Source organism: Cetorhinus maximus, chromosome 2 (assembly GCF_964194155.1).
Source record: "Cetorhinus maximus chromosome 2, sCetMax3.hap1.1, whole genome shotgun sequence".
In the NCBI taxonomy this organism is placed as follows: domain Eukaryota; kingdom Metazoa; phylum Chordata; class Chondrichthyes; order Lamniformes; family Cetorhinidae; genus Cetorhinus; species Cetorhinus maximus.
Genome location: NC_135880.1, coordinates 227122271 through 227143251, shown reverse-complemented (window position 1 = coordinate 227143251; position 20981 = coordinate 227122271). Strand labels below are relative to the sequence as shown.

At 46.0% G+C, this 20981-nt stretch overlaps 2 protein-coding genes and 1 long non-coding RNA gene across 5 annotated transcripts in view; 2 read left to right on the top strand and 1 right to left on the bottom strand.

Moving 5' to 3' along the window:
• The window catches only part of usp2a (ubiquitin specific peptidase 2a), a 75644-nt gene extending 66614 nt beyond the window's left edge, over positions 1-9030 (top strand). For both annotated transcript variants that reach the window (XM_078533489.1, XM_078533495.1), the window contains exons 9-12: positions 1867-1945; positions 2911-3018; positions 4109-4229; positions 4685-9030. In XM_078533489.1, the coding sequence (XP_078389615.1) occupies positions 1867-1945; positions 2911-3018; positions 4109-4229; positions 4685-4772 (396 nt within the window). In that variant the 3' untranslated portion in view covers positions 4773-9030. The remainder of the gene's footprint in view (positions 1-1866; positions 1946-2910; positions 3019-4108; positions 4230-4684) is intronic.
• Positions 1-20981, bottom strand: part of LOC144671623 (uncharacterized) — a 1108978-nt gene that overhangs the window by 637362 nt on the left and 450635 nt on the right. The window lies entirely within an intron of this gene.
• The window catches only part of c1qtnf5 (C1q and TNF related 5), a 179145-nt gene continuing 171915 nt past the window's right edge, over positions 13752-20981 (top strand). For both annotated transcript variants that reach the window (XM_078533355.1, XM_078533348.1), the window contains exons 1-4: positions 13752-13927; positions 15194-15296; positions 18265-18390; positions 20705-20899. In XM_078533355.1, the coding sequence (XP_078389481.1) occupies positions 13877-13927; positions 15194-15296; positions 18265-18390; positions 20705-20899 (475 nt within the window). In that variant the 5' untranslated portion in view covers positions 13752-13876. The remainder of the gene's footprint in view (positions 13928-15193; positions 15297-18264; positions 18391-20704; positions 20900-20981) is intronic.

Genomic DNA, 20981 nt, shown 5'->3' with positions numbered 1-20981 from the left:
AAATGGCTTTGAATTATTCATGGGGTGGGGATGGTGGGGGGTGGGTGGTGGGGGTGCAATAGTTGGGGGACTGCAGAATAAAGTTACAGAGCTTGATTCTGCTGAATATCCAGACCAGGGTTCAGTCCAGACAAGAACGGACTGAGTTTCCAATAAGGATGGATTCATACCCAGAATCTGCACTAGTGCAGCCAGTCCTGAAACCTGCCCGAACTTTGGCATGGTGAAACTTTCAATCACTGAATGGAGGATATTTGAGGATTAAATTTAAAACCTACTTTGTTTCCCAGAAATTTTCAATCACTCAAACCCCAGGGAAATTAGAGATCAAATGAATGATGGGATTAACACAATTAGCTTAAGAGCAACCAACAATCTTTTGCTTGATAAAGAATGTTAAAGGGACTTGGAGTGTCGGTGACTAACAGAAACCAAGATTAGTTTTCAAACTCCCTTTGGACATTTGTTAAAAAGAGGTAATTGTTTGATGTCACCCTGCAGTATCATGTAATTTTGGATTAAAATCCTGGAGCTCCCTCCCTAACAGCACTGTGGGTGTACTTACACCACATGGACTGCAGCGGTTCAAGAAGGCAGCTCACCCCCACCTTCTCAAGGGCAATTAGGGATGGGCAATAACTGCTGGCCCAGCCAGCGACACCCACATCCCATGAATGAATTTTTTAGAAGTCTGTGAATGAGTGTCATCAGTACCAGCCTCCTTGTGAAACTTAAACAGAATTACCTGGAAAAACTCAGCAGGTCTGGCAGCATCGGCGGAGAAGAAATCAGTTAACGTTTCGAGCCTTCATGGCCCTTCGGCAGAACAGCCAAAGGGCCATGAAGGCTCGAAACGTTAACTGATTTCTTCTCCGCCGATGCTGCCAGACCTGCTGAGTTTTTCCAGGTAATTCTGTTTTTGTTTTGGATTTCCAGCATCCGCAGTAGCTTTTAGCTTTTTGTTTTTATCCTTGTGAAACTTTATATTCCTGCATGTTTTGTGTTCAATGCGTACGGAGAATCCATGGATCCTACTTTGCTCCCCTCCTTTTACTAGAAGGATCAACTTGTGCTGGATACAAATCTCACCACCGGCTCATACGCAGGCTCACCTTGAAATATGTTAATATTTCACCCTGGGACATCATAACCAAGCCTAAACCTCTTCTCATCCACTGCCCTTCCCAGCACAAGTCACAGAGCAGTGACTAGCTGGAACTGGAACTGATTAGCCTGTCCTTAATCCACAGTTTCCCAGAAACCTCCCTGACTAACAAATTAGTTAACTCATAACTTAATGATACCAGGGCTTAGAGGGTTAAATTATAAAGATAGATTGCATTGTCCAGGCTTGTATTTCTTTGCTTATAGAAGACCGTAGGATGATCTAATTGAGATGTTTGAAATGTTAATACAGTTTGAGAAACATTTCTTCTGGTGTGAGAATCAAGGATGATTAAAATTAGAGCCAGAGTATGCAGGGGGAGTACTGCTTCACACAGAATGATGGCGATCTGGATCGATCTCTCCCCAAAATGTGTGGTGCTAGAATTCAACTGAGGCTTTCAAGACTCTGATCAACAGTAGTTTGTCGGATACATCAAGAGATATGGAAATACAGTTGGTAAATGGAGTTGAAGCACAGATAAGCCATCATCTAACTGAACAGCAGAACAGGCTCAGTGGGCTGAATGGTCCTGTCCTTTACCTAATGTTCATAAATTAGCACCGACCAGGTATTGGACTCCAGACCCTCCTACTTTGCTTTAACAAAATCATGGATTGATTTGAGTGTGAGGTGGGGGATGAGGCTGGGTGCAGACTCCTAGCTCCACTGCCTCTAACTTTATGTGTTCTGTGTTCCAGACCTGCTACAGATGCAAAGTCCGAAGGAAATGTACCAAGAAATTCACAATCCAGAAATTCCCAAAGATCCTCGTGCTTCGTATCCTTCTGATAAGTCGCTTCTAGAAGGTTGTGTTTTCTGCCAGGCAATCCTCATCATTGCACTGATGTTTAGTTGGTTTATTTAGCATTGGTTAGAAACTGAGATGTGCTGGAATTGAGGGAGTATGGAAACTGAGTGACAGTGAGCTGGAACAATCTTATTTCACCTCTTGGGACTTTAGTTCTAGTTCAGACTGAGTTGGGCCTGATGTTTCCCTGATTCCAGGTACCAGCCCAAGGTGAATAATGTTGGATAATCCTAATCATTGCTAGCTAGAAACACAGAGAATGCATTAGTGTTCAGTGTCTCTCACATTTATCCTAGCTCCGTTTAGTTGTGTATCTCACTCTTGCACACTTTCTCACACACCCATTCTCTCTGTCTCTTGTTCTCATGTCCTTTTTTTTTATGTATGTCCTCTGATGTTGTACTTTGCTGTTGGTCCCTTATCTCCTCAGCAGTGGGTACTGACTCTAGCACTGCTTCTCCGTGGGGTACTGTTCCACAGGCAATGGTTAACCTGATTTCTCACCCTGGCTAGTACTCACGTGAGTGGTGTTGGCTAAGCTATTGAATGTGTTGGGATGAGTCCCAGCCACACCATCCTGATCATTTACCACATTTTACCCTGTCAGCTTGGTTGTTGGGTAGGGGCTGAAGAAGGAAAAGTATCCCTGGACGGGTTTAGAGTCTGGCTGATTTCCCCCTACCCCACCTCCCGACCCCAACCCTGAAGCTGATTGTAACGCTCTGACTCCCAGAAGAGTCCTGATCCTTGGAGCAGAATTACTCACTAGCTGAAGTTGGGGGGAGACTGCCCAAGTTTCCAAACAGAGATTGCTTAGTGTTATTTAAAATTGTTCCCTGGCTCCTTTGCTCCTTTTGTTGACGTCCTACTGAAAGACAGAAATTTGACTGACTTTTTAAAGCAACCTATGAACCTTGACTCAGCAGTTGTGCAGATTTGAAGCGATTCTCTGAAGCTCGGATTCGCACCAGTAAACTCTCTACCTTTGTAAATTTTCCACTGAAGGATCTCGACCTTCGAGAGTTCTCTTCTGAGAGCAATGGTGAGTAATGTGCGGTGCTTGAGATGATTGCGATGTGTACAGAGTCCGTATAGTACGTGGGCATGTTGCATCATGGTCCTGGTGCGTTTCCGTGCCACTCCTCCAGTGGGTTTGCCATGTCACAGTGGATTTGTACTCTCGCATCAGTCACAAGATTCCGGGTTCAAGTCCCACTTCAAAGCTTGAGCAGAAAGCCAAGGCTGACCTCTAGTGCAAAGCCGAGGGAGCACAGCACTGTCAGTGGTACCATCTTACGGATGAGAAGTTAAACTGAGGCTCCATCTAAAAGACCTCATTGCACTATTCCAAAGAAGAGCAGGGGAGCTATCCCTAGTGTCCTGGCCAATATTTACTCTCCATCACACAAAAATAGACAGATTATTTGGTCATTCTCACGTTGCTATTTGTGGGATCTTGCTGTGTGCAAATTGGCTGCTGCACTTCCCATATCACAGCAGTTGACTACACTTCAAAAGTACTGCATTGGCTGTAAAGTACTTTGAGATGTACGTATATAGCACTTCCCATACCACAGGACAAGTCTCTCTTTTGGATGGATTGAGTTGTGATCCACTTGTTCAGGCTGCACTGCACATTTCCCTGGGATCCAGAGTTGCGAGCTGACTGACTGGGACAGAGCTGGAGATTTCTCCGAATGCTCCAGCTGCATTTCGCCCTAACCCTGAGTAGCCAGAGAGTTAGAAAAGTTAAAATTGTCGATTTTTAAACATGTTCCTTTTAAATGGACACTTCCTAAATGTGTGAGGGGTGAAAAGATATTGAGACCAAATATCAGAAGGAGTGGGGGGAGGGGTTAAATCCAGAAGTTTCCAACCCCATTCTGTATGTAGATGGAAAAAGGATAAAAGTTTAATCGAGAGCATCAAAGGAAAGGATTTAACTGAGAGTCTATCAGTGCTGCGTCATGGAATATTCTGGAAAGGATTTAACTGTACTGAGAGTCCATCAGCGCTAGTCATTGGATTATTCTGACAGAAATAAGTAAAGCTTCTCCCATTGTAATGGTTGCTATGGGATGGTTGATTAAAGTACACAGGAAAAATATCTTTTTCATTCTTTCTCTTGGCAGTTCATGCAGTTTACAACCTCTACGCTGTGTCCAACCACTCGGGCACCACCATGGGCGGTCATTACACTGCATACTGCAAGAACCCACAGTCTGCAGAGTGGTACAACTATAATGACTCCAGGTAAGCTCTATTAACGCACCATGCTGTCCACAACCCAGCCCTGCCATGCTACACCCAAAGGCACTCATTCACCAATATCCCATGGTGAATTGCAAAATAGAGAAACATTTTGGTCTCTTCCCACCTGGCCCATTGTGATGCTGAAAGGCAGTTAACTTGGCAACAAGTGAAGGCAGAGTTTTGTTGTTGAAGTACTGCTTCTAATAACTGTCCCTATCTGGAGTTTTACAAAGATCAGCCAGGATTCCTAGTCCTCATTGAGTGACCCTCCTGGAATGTGCACCTTGGGTGAGGGTAAAATCCTGCTGCCTACAGTCTAAGAGCTGCATGTCTGAGAATGCTATTGATGTAGATTTCCAGCATCTACTGAGCATCCTCAACTGGCACATTGTTGGTGGGAGGAGGAAGGAGGAAAACAAGGGGTGGAAATCATAAACTCTCCTCTTTCTTTGCAGAGTAACTCCAATGTCATCGAGCCAGATACGGACAAGTGACGCCTATGTTTTATTTTATGAACTCTCCTGTCCTTCCTCTCGAATATAACAGTCTCCAGACACAAGACAACAGAGCAGCTTAAACTGTCTCGCAGCAACGGCAACATTTCTAAGTGACCATCTCCGCGTGTCCTGGTGGTGCAACAACAAATCCCTTGACCAGGAGCTCGTCCCACCAGTGACCAGATTGACTGCGCCAGGAATGAGAGGGGCAAAGGAGGGCGGGCGGGGTGACACAAAAAGGGCTTTTTTTTAGAAATTCAGGGGTCACCAGCCCTGCAGCCATTGACGGTTTTTCCAAAGTACACCAGCACCTGATGCAGAGTGAACATGGCTCAGACCAACACCTTGCTGAGGAAATACTGTCTGCAGCAGAGGGCTGGAGGAGCTGTGGATTCTGCACCAGCACACCCTCTCTTCTTGGCACTGTCATGGAGTATGTTTATTTTCAGTTGCAGAATTTTTCTTGCAAGTCTTTTGAAACATTAAAACCACAGATTGTTACAGAGAGGGATAGAGATGGTTTGTTGCTGTTTCAGATCCTCCGCATTACAAACAAGGGAATCAGGCTCAGGCCAATTATTTAAATGCTTATTTATATTTTTTTGGTTTTGTTGCAGTGAGTTGCTTGAATTCCTGCGACACATCTGGTTAGAACCATCACCATCCAAGGGGCAAACGTTCCCACATTTCACCCCCCCCACCCTAACTGCTCTCCTGAACGGGGGGAATTGCCCTGTTTCACTCTCTCCATGATGCCTGCAATATTTAAGAAAAATATTAAATTATATTTAAAATAAAAACAAAACTCACATTTAGTAGATTGCAAGTTCAGATTTAAGGAACCTGTCCAGCTCTGAACTCCGATTAGGGTTACCTGGACTGCTGTGCTGTCCTAGAGGGCTGACAGGAGTAACATTTACTTGCCCAAGTTAATCAGCTTTATCTCTGAGTCCACAGAGAAAATTCCCTGCTACCCCTGTTTGTTGTAAAACTATTACCCGGGGTTGAAAATACCGTGCAGTTAACAGCCCAGCTTTCTTAATGGCATAGACTGTTCCCTATATCAAGACAGGAGAAGGGACTCCTGTCTGTTATCTTAAGTTTAGGTCTCTGTAATTAGTACAGTGTTAGTAACCTCACTCAGCCCACAACCCTAGTTTTAGTTTGTTTTTTTTTTCACAGTTTGACCGGAATATCCAGTCTATGGAGTCAGTTAGCAGGGTTCAGGTAATTTGTTTCCATCTCAGACCTGCGTCTGGCACTCTGGGCAGTGACCAGCAGCGTCAATCATCCTGTCTGTCTCCTTCCCCCTACCCCCTCTGTCCTCATTCACCAGGGACTTGCATCTTCCAGACACCGTTTCTCACTTTTTACCTCCTTTTAAAAGAATGGGGAGGGGAAAGGAATTAAATTTAAAGAAAGAGACACAAAGGGTTAATTGTAGTCTCTAAGCTTTGCGGCTTCACAAGTGAACAAGTCGATCGCTTAAACGTGAAGTGAACCCGGTCACCCCTGTCGTTCGCCATCCCCCAACTTCTCTCTGTTACTCTTACTGTAGAACCCAGCTTGGCTCAGATACTCAATTCTTAGGCGTTATCAGGACAGCATTAGACTACTCCAAACTTTTAAACGGATCTTAACTATGACAAGGCTACGTGGGTTGGGCAGTATACCCGGGAAGCCTGTGATTCCTCTAATAACAAACTACTTCCCATCAGAAAACACCAATCAGATCATATTTTACAGGACTCCGATATTGCAACCTTAACAAACTTGCCTAGTGTTAATTCTGCTCCCAGCTGGTCTGCTCCCTGATATTGAAAATGTGACTTTGATCTGATCTGTAGGATGAGAAATCACATGGAATGTAAGAGATTAGTTTCAGCTCAAAAGGGTTACAGAGAATGTGATTCTGGAGCATTCCCACTACCCCCATCCCCCACCCAGCCCCAGACGTCCTGTGATTGGGTTTATTTGTAGTTCTCTCTGTGTCTGAGCTGTCACTGGGTGTGTTTCTGAAACGCACACACTGCCTATTTATTGTGCTCGCTGGCCTTTGTCAGAGCCAGTGACTCCTTTCATTTTGTCCTTTTATTGAGGGAGGAGCGTAGGAGAGAAACAGAAACAGGTGAAGACTCCAACTTCTGTTCGTGGTAACAGTTTATCCCTTTCATGTCAAACCCTGACTTTTCTCCACATTCCTAATTGCCCTACTCCATAAACATGTGTGTCTCTGTACAGGCGATTGATCCTCTAACTCTGGCCATCTGAGGCAGTGCCCTGTCTCCCAGGCCCAGCTGTGTGAAGACTTTTCCTGGGTGCTGTTCTGTCTGGGCCTCACTCCAGTCCTCCTTGCTCCTTCTGCATTTCCCTGAATCATATCTGACCGGTGATACTGCTTTCTCCAGTGCAGTATAACTACTGTGCTGATTGGTGACATGTTCTCCAGATAAACCCCTCCCCAAGACTCGAAAAGCAGCCCAGTGGGAAGGGGCTTATTAATTACCAACATGGCACCAGTAACATTAACACACTCTGTCCATCTGTTACTTTCCCATCCCCACCCTGGAAACTCTTCATCCTATAGGGCTTTTTAATTTTATCTTATTAAAGAAGACTCTAGTTTTACTGTGTTAATTTTAAACTCTAATGCATGGAGACGTGATGACTGTTCTATTTTGATATGTCGTGGGTTTATGGATGTATCTTGTTTACTGTGTAAACAAGCACTGGATATATTTTATATTATGTACATTGAGGAGCTGTACATAAGAAATTTTAACTAAATATATATATATATCTATAGTATATAGAATAACAGCTGTGTGTATACACGCGCAGTATAAATATATAACCTATGCCTTGGAATGACAGCCTGGTGAGCGGGTACTAAGCAGGGGTCTTTGATCTCGGGTACAGTATGAAATCCTGTTTGGTTTATTGTTTAATTTTAAGTGAGGAATGTTGTTCTTGAAACAAGCTGCTGTCCAGCTGTAGAGGAGGCTGAGAGTTAGGCTGTTGTGCTCACAACTCTCAGCACAGAGTTCCCAGCAGAGGGGATAGTGTGGTGAAATTTATTTTATTTACGTGTATTTTATTAATCTCCCTCACCCTGATCCCTTTCTTCCCCCGAGTTGATCAGAGTTGGGGGGAAAAAAGTTTTTGTTTCGGACTTTTTCAGTCCTGATATTGTGACTGGTCCCCAACTTGTTCTTGTATCTGATGTCCTGGTTTCTCAAGGGTGAAATGATCAAGGACAGGGGGGTGGGTAATGTCTCCTCCCAATCATGGAGCAGCTTTGATAATGAGGACATGCCAGTTAACTCCCTTTGGTCACATATCTGGCCTGTCAATCCTGGCAGAGGAATAATGACTCTCCTGGAACATTGCAGATGGCAATATTCTATCACATTAAGCAAGAGGGGTCCTTTGAAAAATGTTTATGGGGTGTCAGTGTCCCTGGCAAGACCAGCCCTTGGTACTCATCCCTGATTGCCCTTGACATTCATGAACCACTGCAGTCCATTTGTTGTAGATATACCCACAGCCCTGTTAGGAAAGGAATTTGGGGAACATTTACAGACAGTGGGAAAACTTGTGTAAAAAAAAAAAAGAAAAGGTGAGAGTTTGATTTGTGTCTCTATTCAAGTACAGCTTAGGCTCTTGATTGGAATCTCCCCTCTCCTCCCAGAGAATTTCTCAGCCTTCATTCGCTTAGCTCTTCCCCACACGATAGGACTCGGGGTCCTGGCACGTTCCAAAACACGGATAGTGCAGCAAGTTCCACAGCCCTGTCCTGGGGAGGGAGGGGTAAGCAGAGGGGTCACAGTGATGGTCAAACTCTTGCTCTGAAACCAAGCAGAGAGAGGAAGTTCCTGTGCCTATGGCAGAGTGAGGGAAAAGGAAGGGTGGAGGGGGGGAAACAGTCTTAGCTGGTCCTCGGGACAGAGACTTGGAGCTTGCAGCTGCAGTGATGCTGGGGAACTGCGGGCACCCGTTACTGACACAAAGCTACGAAACTGATGCAAATGACTGGGAACAGGAGGTTTCTCACTCTGCCCACACCCCTTAACCATTGGTATTACTTTCTTGTACTGTTTTATTTCATATTAACTGGAATGTTCTGAAAAACAAATAATTAAGAAAAAGATTCTGCAGTTTGTTATTGCTGTAGGTCTGGTGCTGGCTGCAAGATGGATGTTCATTGGGTTTAATGCAGCTCTCTGTGGCTCACTGACGGGTGTGAGCATGCACCTTGTTTTTTAAACTCCTTTTGAAAGAATAAAAACACTGTGAATATTAAACTAATGTATGCTGCCTTTCCCTTAGTTTAGATTCAATTGCCATTTCTGCTTGGAGGTATTTCTGGAGGTTTAATCACATGGTATCACCACATGATATCTCGCCATGTGACATCTGCAATAGTTATTGCAGCTCTCTCCGGATGTCTGGTTCTGGTTTAGACTGGGTTCCCTGTGAAAGCGACAGCTCGGACTTCGCAACTTCAGTCACAGGGGCTCGAAACCAGACTGACCTGAAGCAGCCTGAGAGATTTCACACGGGACCAGGGGCTCGACATCTTTACAGGGCACATTGCCCAAAGCTCAGCACCAACATTTCTAAAACTCAGATTCCCTCACTCTGGGAGACCCATCCCAAGGCAACAGGCAACCCCTGGTCAAATACATAATTAAATTGACTAAAGCAATGTTTTTTTAAAAATTCCCTGTTTTTCTACAAATGTTTATCTTTGGAAGCCCCAGATTGTTCACAAAATAATTCACACGGGCTCTGCTTTCCAAATTTCCAGACACCAAACTCAGGCCTCGTGTCTGAGCCTGTAATCAGCATCATTGTTAAGGAAGCCAGATGTCTCCGCTGATGGTTTTTTGCTATTGCCCCCCTCTCCTGTGGGCAGTAACTTGTTGCAGGACAGTCCTGACAACAATCTCAGCCAAGTGCCTTGCCCTTAGTAGTTTTCCCTGAAAGTAAACACTATTCAACTGTGACAGCATCACCGCTGAGCCTGATTATATTCCGACCTGATTCCTCTGTGGGGCTATAGCTGAAGTTTTGGGGTTTGCCTGTGAAATTAGGCAGTCCTCACAAATTAACAGCCCCCTTTTTATCCTAAATCTATTCTCATTTCCTCTTTGTAAAAGGCTGCAAATAATCTGAGAACCATCATTATCTGAGAATGGGGAGATTTTATTTATTGGATGTAGGTGGCTCAGTTGTTCAGAGGGCATTTAAGAGTCAACTGCATTGCTGTGGGGCTGGAGTCACATGTAGGTCAGACCAGGTATTAGTGAATGAGCAGGTGTGTGTTTTTTAACAATGGTTCCATGACCATCATTAGACTTTTAATTCCAGATTTTTACTGAATTCAAATTCCACCATTTGCCGTGGTGGGATTCAAACCCGGGTCCCCAGAGCGTTACCCCGGGCCTCTTACTAGTCCAGTGACAATACTGCTATGCTACCACCTCCCCTTGGGCACAGACCTGAGTTTGGGATGGTTAACCTGTGCTTGCTGCTTTTTGATTGTGTATTTCCAACATTTTCTGTTTGTATCCCCGCATCCCTGGGGGTGAATGAGCAGACATCACCTCCTAGCCTTATCCCCAACTTTACCCCCATCTCTGTCCCCAACCCCAGGAACATGTCTGTATATAACAGACCATTCATAGAAAGAGAGAGCGAGAGAGACTAATGGAGAACTAGAGAGACGGGGAGAAGAGAGAGACGTTTCTATAGGACGAGACTTTACTGCAATAAATTCCTGAGCCTATTATTTCACTTAAGAAATGCCTGTTATTTAATCAGAAACTTTGGAATTGCTTTCAATTTAATAATCTAATAACACAGGCACAGCTCAGAGAGAGGAATGTGCATGTGAAAGTATTTAACAAATAATTCTGATTATTTACAGTACATCAGAAATCTTTATTGGCTAATTGGGAGAGTTCATTTCCAGGTGAGAGGATGGATTGTCATACGTACATATTCAAATCCATCTAATACAGTCAAACAAAGGGAGTTGCACTGGCTCAGTGGATAGTTCTCTACCTCTGAGCTGCAAGTCCTTAGGTTCATGTCCCGCTCTGGACTTATTGCCCATGAAAAGAACCCATCCACTGGTGCAGGCAAACCAGCCTGAATGGGCAGCAGACCCCAACCCAACCCCCAGCCCTGCCTGGATGAAGGAGGAGGGTTGGTGACAGGGAGGATATCGGCTATAAAACCACCACTCAACCCAAAAAAATGGTGATCAACCAGCATTGTGGAGACCCCATCTCACATAGGGAGAATTGAAAGGCAAGGAAGGAGGTGACATAATCCAACTGGAGAACTCAAGTACACAGCTATATTTTCAATATTTAAATATTTCAGCGAGAATAAAAGAATAAACTACAACCCCACATTCTCAATCAGGAATTCTATTCAATAAGAGTCACTGGGAAAGATTTTAGTCTATTGGAAGCCATACTGCACTCCGCATTCCTGAGGCTTTTGGATGTTTGGATCATTTGTGGCGCCTACCTGACCCAGTGGACATCCCGCCCTGACCCAGTGGACATCCCGCCCTGGCCCAGTGGACATCCCGCCCTGGCCCAGTGGACATCCCGCCCTGACCCAGTGGACATCCCGCCCTGACCCAGTGGACATCCCGCCCTGACCCAGTGGACATCCCGCCCTGACCCAGTGGACATCCCGCCCTGACCCAGTGGACATCCCGCCCTGACCCAGTGGACATCCCGCCCTGGCCCAGTGGACATCCCGCCCTGGCCCAGTGGACATCCCGCCCTGACCCAGTGGGTATTCCGCCCTGACCCAGTGGACATCCCGCCCTGACCCAGTGGACATCCCGCCCTGGCCCAGTGGATATCCCGCCCTGGCCCAGTGGATACCGCGCCCTGGCCCAGAGGATACCGCGCCCTGGCCCAGCGGATACCCCGCCCTGGCCCAGCGGATACCCCGCCCTGGCCCAGCGGATACCCCGCCCTGGCCCAGCGGATACCCCGCCCTGGCCCAGCGGATACCGCGCCCTGGCCCAGTGGATATCCCGCCCTGGCCCAGCGGATACCCCACCCTGGCCCAGCGGATACCCCGCCCTGGCCCAGCGGATACCCCACCCTGGCCCAGTGGACATCACGCCCTGGCCCAGCGGATATCCCGCCCTGGCCCAGCGGATACCCCACCCTGGCCCAGCGGATACCCCACCCTGGCCCAGCGGATATCCCGCCCTGGCCCAGCGGATACCCCACCCTGGCCCAGCGGATACCCCACCCTGGCCCAGTGGACATCACGCCCTGGCCCAGCGGATACCCCACCCTGGCCCAGCGGATATCCCGCCCTGGCCCAGCGGATACCCCACCCTGGCCCAGCGGATACCCCACCCTGGCCCAGTGGACATCACGCCCTGGCCCAGCGGATATCCCGCCCTGGCCCAGCGGATACCCCACCCTGGCCCAGCGGATACCCCACCCTGGCCCAGTGGATATCCCGCCCTGGCCCAGCGGATACCCCACCCCGCCAGGTTTGAGAGGTGGGCAGGAAGTGAGGACAGTCTGTGCACTGTTCAATGTTCAGCCTGGCAGAGAACTGCACTCAACAATTACGGGTGAGACCCTCCATCAATTCCCTGGCACTCCCTCTCCCTCACTCCACTTACCCTTACTCCCCTCTCTTCCTTTGCTCTCCTCCCTCCCTCCCATCCCCTCGCTCCCCTATTGCAGCCAAGCCTAACCCCTGCTCTTGATATTCAAGCGGGATTTCCTATCACTCAATGTCACACCGTGCTCCTGATGAGGGAATAGATTTGTTTGTGATTGCTGGGCATTTCCCACAAGCCCAAGAGTTAATCTGCCCAATTATAAATCAAAACAGTGAGAATGAACAAGGGGTTTGGTAACTATTCAAAGTCTACACAATGAGGATGAAAGAGAACTTGTTAGAAAGTTAAACACAATTGTAGCATGAATGTACTAGTGTGCATGATAAATTATGTTGTTTGTGTGTTTGAATTCAGTTCAGTCTGGTTCCCCCTCAGTCTGATTCTTTCCCAGTCGTGCTCCACCAACTCCAATCACACTTGACTCAGATTAAAGTAAAACTTCAAGCTGTCCAGAACGGCTGAACGATAAGTCTCGAGGTATTTGGCTGTAGCCTCACGTGGCTGGAATAGAAATCGAGAGAGGCAGCGATTCGAGTCAAGCCCACTTCTCAGAATGCAGAGGTCGGGACTCGGTGACACACACACTGTGTGAACTTCACACACGGGAATCTTTATGTCATAGGCTAGAATCATTTCCCAGTTTTCAACATCAAATGTGTTGAACTGCAGCGTTTGGTGTGATGCCGACAAAGGAGCAACTGATCCAGGATTTTAATGTGTTTGAAAACTTGTGAGTACTGCAGGCTGATCACAGACTTAGAGAAAGATGGAGACAAACAGCAAGGAGAGAGGGAAAGCCGGACAGAGCGTGGGAGAAGCAGAGGAAGAGAAAGAGGAGAGACAGACAGATAGAGGGTGGAGAGAGAGGAAGAGAAAGGCAGAGACACAGAGCAAAAAGGAGAGCACAAGACAGAGACAAGACTTGGGAGGAGAGAGGGAGAAAAAGACAGATGGACATAAAGAGAACGAAGAAGGAGAGACTCAGAGAGAGATACAGGGAGGGAGAGATAGTGGGAAGAGATAAAAAGAGGGAGAAAGAAAGAGCAGGAGAGAGCCAGAGAAATTGGCGAGTGTGAAAGAGAAAGGGAGAAAGTCAGTGGTGGGGACAGAGACACAGACAGTGAGAAAGTCAGATGGAAGAGTGATGGAGTTAGAGGTACAGAAATATGCGAGATCCTGGAGGGTGTACAGAGAGCAGAAAAAGGTGAGATCAGAGCAGAAACAAAATCAAATACAAAAAATATGTAGCAATTAAGACAAGTACAGAGAGATAATGTTCAGATTCAGTTATTATTCATATACGGAAACATATACAGGGGGAAATATGTAAAATCTATTGAGCACCGTGAAGCTGAGCTACATGATGAAATGCTCTTTCTCTGGACACACCGATATCTCGCTGGAAAACTCAAGCAATTTTCAGTAAAACTCGAGTTGTTTTTGCTGCCAGTACAGGGAACATACACGAGAAAATGGAGTTCACAGAAATCACTTTGGAAGACCACAGGAAAGAGGGAAGTAAGGTAGGAGCAGGCCGTCAGATACTGGCCGACGATTTCAACTGTTTAAAGCATGAAATCCATTCCTAGATAAAAACAGAAAATGTTGGAAAAACTCAGCAGGTCCGACAGTTCTGAACAGTCATATTCAACTCGAAACGTTAACTCGGTTTCTCTCTCCACAGATGCTGCCAGACCTGCTGAGTCTTTCCAGCATTTTCTGTTTTTGTTTCAGATTTCCAGCATCCGCAGTGTTTTGCTTTGATTTTAGAATCCAATCATCGGCTATTTTAAAAATTACTCAATGGGCAGGATTGGACTGTGCCTCACCACCTCCAGGAACTGGAGGCTGACTGGAAAATATCGGTCAATTGGCTAACACTGCGTGTAGCTGGGTAACCCTGCTGCCTGCCCTCTCATATTCCCCCCTCCACCCCATCTCCTTTCATGGAAAACAGTCCGGGAGTTGGGATGGAACCAGGGAACCAGTGTACAGGTTGGTAGTGTGAAATTCTGTGCCTTCCCACCTCCATTCCCACCCTCAGCGAGGGCTAAAAATCCAGCCCAATGTTTTGGTTCTTCTTGGAGTTTTCCCACTTTGACATTCTCTCTGTCAAAATCCCTTTTTTTTTTTGTCCCAGTGTCATTTCCCCTCCTGTTCTGAACTGGTTCCCTTTGCAGGTCAACCCCACAGGCATCTTGCGCTCCTCCCCAACCGGCCTCACACCGAGGTCACTCTTTAATATCTCCAGTCAGAGAATGAGTGTCACCAGGATAGTCAACATGGATTTCATCAGAGCCAAGCTCATTCCTGTCTTAAAACAAAAAGGGAAAATGCTGGAAAAACTCTGCAGGTCTGGCAGCATCTGTGGGGCGAGAAACAGAGTTAACGTTTCGAGTCCGTATGACTTCAGAGTTCTGAAGAAGAGTCATATTCAACTTGAAAGGTTAACTCTATTTCTCTCTCCACAGATGCTGCCAGACCTGCTGAGTTTTTCCAGCATTTCCTGTTTTTATTTCAGATTTCCAGCATCCGCAGTATTTTGCTTTTACCCTTTTCTGGCTTGCCTTCAGCACTCATACGAGTCACAGGAAAGTGGTCAGGACCTGAATCCTAACTGATTCTTCCCCTCCATATCTTGGCAAAGCTGATCTTAGCACCCGAGTCATAGTTATATACCCCACTAACACCCCCTGGAACCCTGTAAAATAGCACAGGGTGCATAGAGACTAAAACAGAGTAAAACCATGCAATGTGGAAAATGAAACGAATTATATACTTGTTTTCAGAGTGATTTTGTTAACCCAGCCTACCAGCCTGACAGTGGAATGGAAGAACAGGTGGAAGAAGGATTTGGAAACCGTGTGAATGCTAATCCACTGAATAGATCAGGTATGAACACCATCAAGCTCCAATCCCAGAGCTTCACGTCTAAATCACTCCACATTCTTCACTGGCGGGAGCTGACGTTGAGGGTGGGAAAGGGGAGGGGGAGAAGTGCAAATGGCAAGAGGATGGGGAGGGGACAGGGTTAGGGGAAGGTGGAGTGGAGTTTGGGAGAGAATGGAAAGAGGCTGGGGGAGGGGAGGAGAGGAGGAGATGTGCGGCGTTAGGGGAGAAAGGGTGGGAAAGTGGTTTGGTGGAGGTTGTATTTCACCCTCATCCCACCCAGACAGCAAAAATCAGGTTGCTCAAGTTCTTCTGAATGAGCTTTAGAGGATGAGGTGAGTGACTCTGCTTTACAGGAGACCTCAGTGTTCCTCTTAACTGGGCCCAAAATCAAAGCAGACAGCCAATAGTAAGAACATGAGTGGTGGATACTTGGGGGTGGGGTGGGGAGATGATCACTTTAAAACACTACTTAATGAATGTATCTATAATTAACGGCCTCTGTCACATTGACAGGGTCCAGAATCAGGAAGTCCTGGAAATACTGAACCTTGTCAAATCCAAGGCCGGGGATAAGGATATGGATAAGATAAGGTATAAGATAAGGTATAAGATAAGGAAATGGATAGGATCAGGCTTGATTTCTGAGGTTTGGTTTGCAGCTGATGACAATTAATTAAAATATTAGTACCTAATATAGATATTACCAATATATTGTTATTCTATATAAAATGACAATATTGAACAGTAATATAGAATGATAGAGCACGAACAGCCCATCATGGTTATGATGGTTCTTTGGGAAATTAATCCCACTCCAAGCTCTTTCTCCATAGTTGTGCAAAATTTTCCCTTCAAGTAATTACCCAATTCCCTTTTGAAAATTATTATTGAATCTGCTTCCACCGCACTTTCAGACAGCGGGTTCCAGATCACAACAACTCGCTGAGTGAAAAAATTCCTTGCATCACCTCTAGTTAATTTTCTAGTTCCAGTCACCTAAAATCTCAGCTCTCTGGTTACCAGACCTTCCGCCAATGGAAACAGTTTTTCACTATTTGCCATTCATGATTTTGAACACCTTTATCAAACCTCCTCTTAACCTCTTCTGCTCCAAGGTCCAAACTCCACAGGCATCCTGTGCCCCTCGCCCCCCAAGGAGAACAGTCCCAGCTTCTCCAGTCTCATCACATTAACTGAAGTCCCTCAACCTTGGGACCAATCTAGTAAATCTTATCTGCATCCTCTCCAAGGGCTTAATACTCTGACACCCTTCCTAAAGTGTGATGCCCTTCATTGAACTCAATGATCCATCTGAGGCCTAACCAGTGTTTTATAAAAGTTTATTGTAACTTCCTTGCTTTAGTTTTCTAGTCCTCTATCAGTATAGCCAAGGATCCCCTATACTTTTTAACACTTCTCAACTTGTCTTGACACCTTTAAACATTTGTGTACCTACAACCCCAGTTCTCTCTTTTCCTGCATCTCTTTTAAAATTGTACCATTTAGTTCCTACTGCCTCTTCAGATTCTTCATACAAAATATATCACTTCACTGCATTGGATTATATCACCCATTTTACCAGGCTGTCTATTCTCTCCTGAATTCTGTTGCTATCCTTCTCATTATTTACTGCATTGCAAGCTATGAATATATATCAAAATGAGCAATGATCCTGGTACCTGATTGTACCTCCACAGGAGGTGAAAATCACGGCTCTGACCTTTGGATCAACCAAACCCATTTGCAGCCAAATAGAGAGTGGAACAGGAGAGTAAATTTAAAACAAATCGAACCCTCGGTCAGTCTGTGGAACAGGCTCCAGTGGGGACAGTGGAAACAGTTCATATTAATTCATCAAATGTGAATTAGATAGATTTCTTTAAAAATATAGATTTTGGGATTCAGTACCTTAGTAATTGGAGACATGACATGTGCTGAGTATAGGAACCTTGGGAGGAACAGGTGATTTTGGACTGCGATTCTCAAAACTCCACCACTGGGGCTTTTCCTTCCCTCCTGTCAGGGTCTGTCAGGCTAATGAAGGGATTGATTGCAACTGTCAGAGGGCAGAAGATAAACCTGGCTCTTTTACTGTCCAGCAATTCTCACTGCCAACCTCTGCCCCTCAACCCCAAACAAATGAAACAGCATCTCACAGGAAACAAATCACAGAATCTCACAGAGCAGAAGAGGCCCTTCGGCCCATCGAGTCTGCACCGACACGTGAGAAACATCTGACCTACCTACCTAATCCCATTTACCAGCACTTGGCCCGTAGCCTTGAATGTTATCACGTGCCAAGTGCTCATCCAGGTACTTTTTAAAGGATGTGAGGCAACCCGCCTCCACCACCCTCCCAGGCAGCGCATTCCAGACTGTCATTACCCTCTGGGTAAAAGTTTTTCCTCACATCCCCCCTAATCCTCCTGCCCCTCACCTTGAACTTATGTCCCCTTGTGACTGACCCTTCAACTAAGGGGAACAGCTGCTCCCTATCCACCCTGTCCATGTCCCTCATAATCTTGTACACCTCGATCAGGTCGCCCCTCAGTCTAATACCCTAAATAAATTTCATTCATGGAAGATCCATTTCTGGCCATGGTATTGACCCATGTAGATTGGAAAGGGCCATGTCTGATTCTTGCTCTGTGCTGTTACCTCCCCTCAGACAGGCATTGACTGCCCTACCACAGGCTCTTAGCTTCCCGGGTGCTGGCCCTGATTAAACCTGCTCAGCCCTGCTGGACGCTGCCGATGTAGACAGAAGCTGTATCAGCCGTGATGCTCTTTTGAGAAAATTAGCCTCAACGTTTGGAAAGGATTCCGGTTCCTGGTGGGGACTGTACACCAGGCTGATTCAGCACGATCACAAGAGGGAACTGGGGGAAGTAATGAAATCCAAGGTGTGGACTGGACTGGACTGGGAGTCAGGGAGCTGTTAATATGAATTATTTTTTCCCTGTTCCAGTGAATGGTTCCTGGGAAACGCTGACTGGGAGAAGTGGCACATGCCCGGGCCTGGTGTGGCTCTTTGTCACGGTGACTGTAATTCTGACCCTGGCTATCGGAGGAACTCTGATTACCTTCGCTGTTCGTGAGTATTTAGATTTATTCAAGCAGGAGGTAACGGGGCTGTGCATGGTGGGGGCTGCCTAGCACAGACAGTGACTCCAACTGTTTCTCTCAGTGTTGTGCGACTGTCCACACAGGCAGAAATTCCCACTGTTACACCCCAGTGTGGTATGTCTGTTCACAGTCTAACATGAAAGAAAAAGATTTAATTGTGATGGACAAAGATTTCAGAATGTTTGAAGGAACGCTGGGATATTTTTGGATTACAAACATGCCATCATTGGAAAAAGGACAGGAAATAGCAACTGGTCCATCTCGATTGTCCCATCTGAACACCATGAGCAGCATCAACTGGCCCCTGGTCACTCAGTCTCCTGGGTGGGGCAATCAGAGGGACTGGTCAAGCAGGCTCTTGGCGACTGTACTATACCCATCACCAATACCCCCACCTACCTGATAAACTCGATACATCTCCAAACCTAACTTCAGTGGTCAAATACAAAAACAGAAAATGCTGGAAATACTCAGCAGGTCTGGCAGCATCTGTGGAGAGAAAGACAGAGTTAACGTTTCGAGTCCGTTTGACTCTTCTTCAGAGCTAAAGAGAAGTAAAAATGTGATGAAATTTATACTGCTTAAGGTGGGGGGTGGGGGCGGTGGGTGGGGTGGAGCAGGTGAAGTTGGATAGAAGGTCAGTGATAGGTGGAGGCTAAGGAGAGATTGACAAAGATGTCATGGACACAAGGACAAAGGGAGTGTTAATGATGGTGGTAAGGGCTAAAGAAGGTACTGATAGTGGCATAAAGGTAAGAAAGCAAAGTCTGTTAATAAGAACATAAGAACTAGGAGCAGGAGTGGGCAATTCAGCCCCTCGAGCCTGCCCCGCCATTCATTACGATCATGGCTGATCTCATTTCAGCCTCAACTCCAATTTCCCACCCTCTCCCCATAACCTTTCAACCTGTTACTAATTAAAAATCTGTCTATCTCCTCCTTAAATTTATTCAGCGTCCCAGCATCCACTGCACTCTGAGGTAGTGAATTCCACAGATTCACGACCCTTTGAGAAAAGTAATTCCTCCTCATCTCTGATTTAAATCAACCACCCCTTAGCCTAAAACTATGGCCTCTCGTTCTAGAATGCCCCACAAGGGGAAACATCTGCTCCACGTCTACTTTGTCTATCCCCTTTAGCATCTTATATACCTCAATTAGATCCCCTCTCATCCTTCTAAACTCTAGCGAGTATAGGCCTAAACTGCTCAATCCCTCCTCATAAGACAAGCCCCACATCTCTGGAATCAATCTAGTGAACCTCCTCTGAACCACCTCCAGTGCAGAACCAGGGTCAGCACTCTGTGAAAGGACAACATGGACCAAGTAACAGATGTGGCCCTGCTGGGGATGGGGTGGGGGAAGGGCCAGTGGTTGGAGAAAAAGGGATAAAAAGGGGATAAAACAATGAATAAATGTATAAAAATAAATAAAAATAAAAAGAAGTGGATAAAATGAATTTTGAAGAAAGGGATTAAGAAAGGGGTGAAGTTAAAGGAGGGCGTTTGTGAAAAGAGGAAGTTCAGTGGTTGAACGGTGAGGTAAATGTACGATTTACCAGCGGCTCTCTGAACACTCAGCTGAAGCTTTTCTCTCCAATCCATCTGACAAATCACCAAGGATGTCGGAAAGAAAGAACTTGCAGTTATATAACGCTTTTCACAGCTTCAGGACATCCTAAAGCACTTTACAGCTAATTAAGACTTTTTAAAGTGGAGTTACTGTTTAATGTAGTCAATTTGCACACAGCAAGATCCCACAAATAGCAATGAGTTAATGACCAGATAATGGTTTTGGTGATGTTGATATTAGCAAGAACGCCAGGGAGCACTTGCATATTCTTCATTGAATAGTGCCATGTGGCCTTTCACAGCCGCAGAGCCTGGGTTTGACAGCTTTATCCAAAAGACAGCAGCTCTAACAGTGCAGGGCTCCCTCAGTGTTGTACTGGAGTGTCAGCCTGGATTTTGTGCTCAAGGCTCCAAAGTGTCAGAGGTGAGAGTGTTGTCCTGTAGGCCAGACCAGATTCTACGAGACTCTAACAATTCATCCGTGACACTCCTTTCCTTCCCGGTTTCCCCCATGCCTGCTTGCAGACACCTTGGTCTGGGACTGAGACTGAACGGAGGGGAGAGTCCAAAGTGCTCCCTCCAAATCCATAGCACAACTCAGGTGTCCAAAACTCTGCACCGTCGCACTGTCCTGTCTAACTCTGTGTGAAAAGTCTCTTGCTATGGCTGTTACACTTGGTAATGCCCTAATCCATTCAATTCTCTCTGTAGAATATATTATTCAGGAATCATCAGAAAATCAATCTGGGGAAATGAGCACTGCCCAAAACGATGACAATAAGAGTTTTATCAGCCTCTTTACAGACTCTTCCTTTGTCACTACTGCCGGCTCTGAGAACATGATCCAGCGAAATCCTAATGTTTCAGCAGTTACTGCACCAACATGGACCTTAACACCATCACCGTGTGAGTATTATTACCTCTGTACAACTTTCCAACATCAAAACATTTCCCTGCTAACTCCCCCTCCCTTTCGTATCCTCTTTTC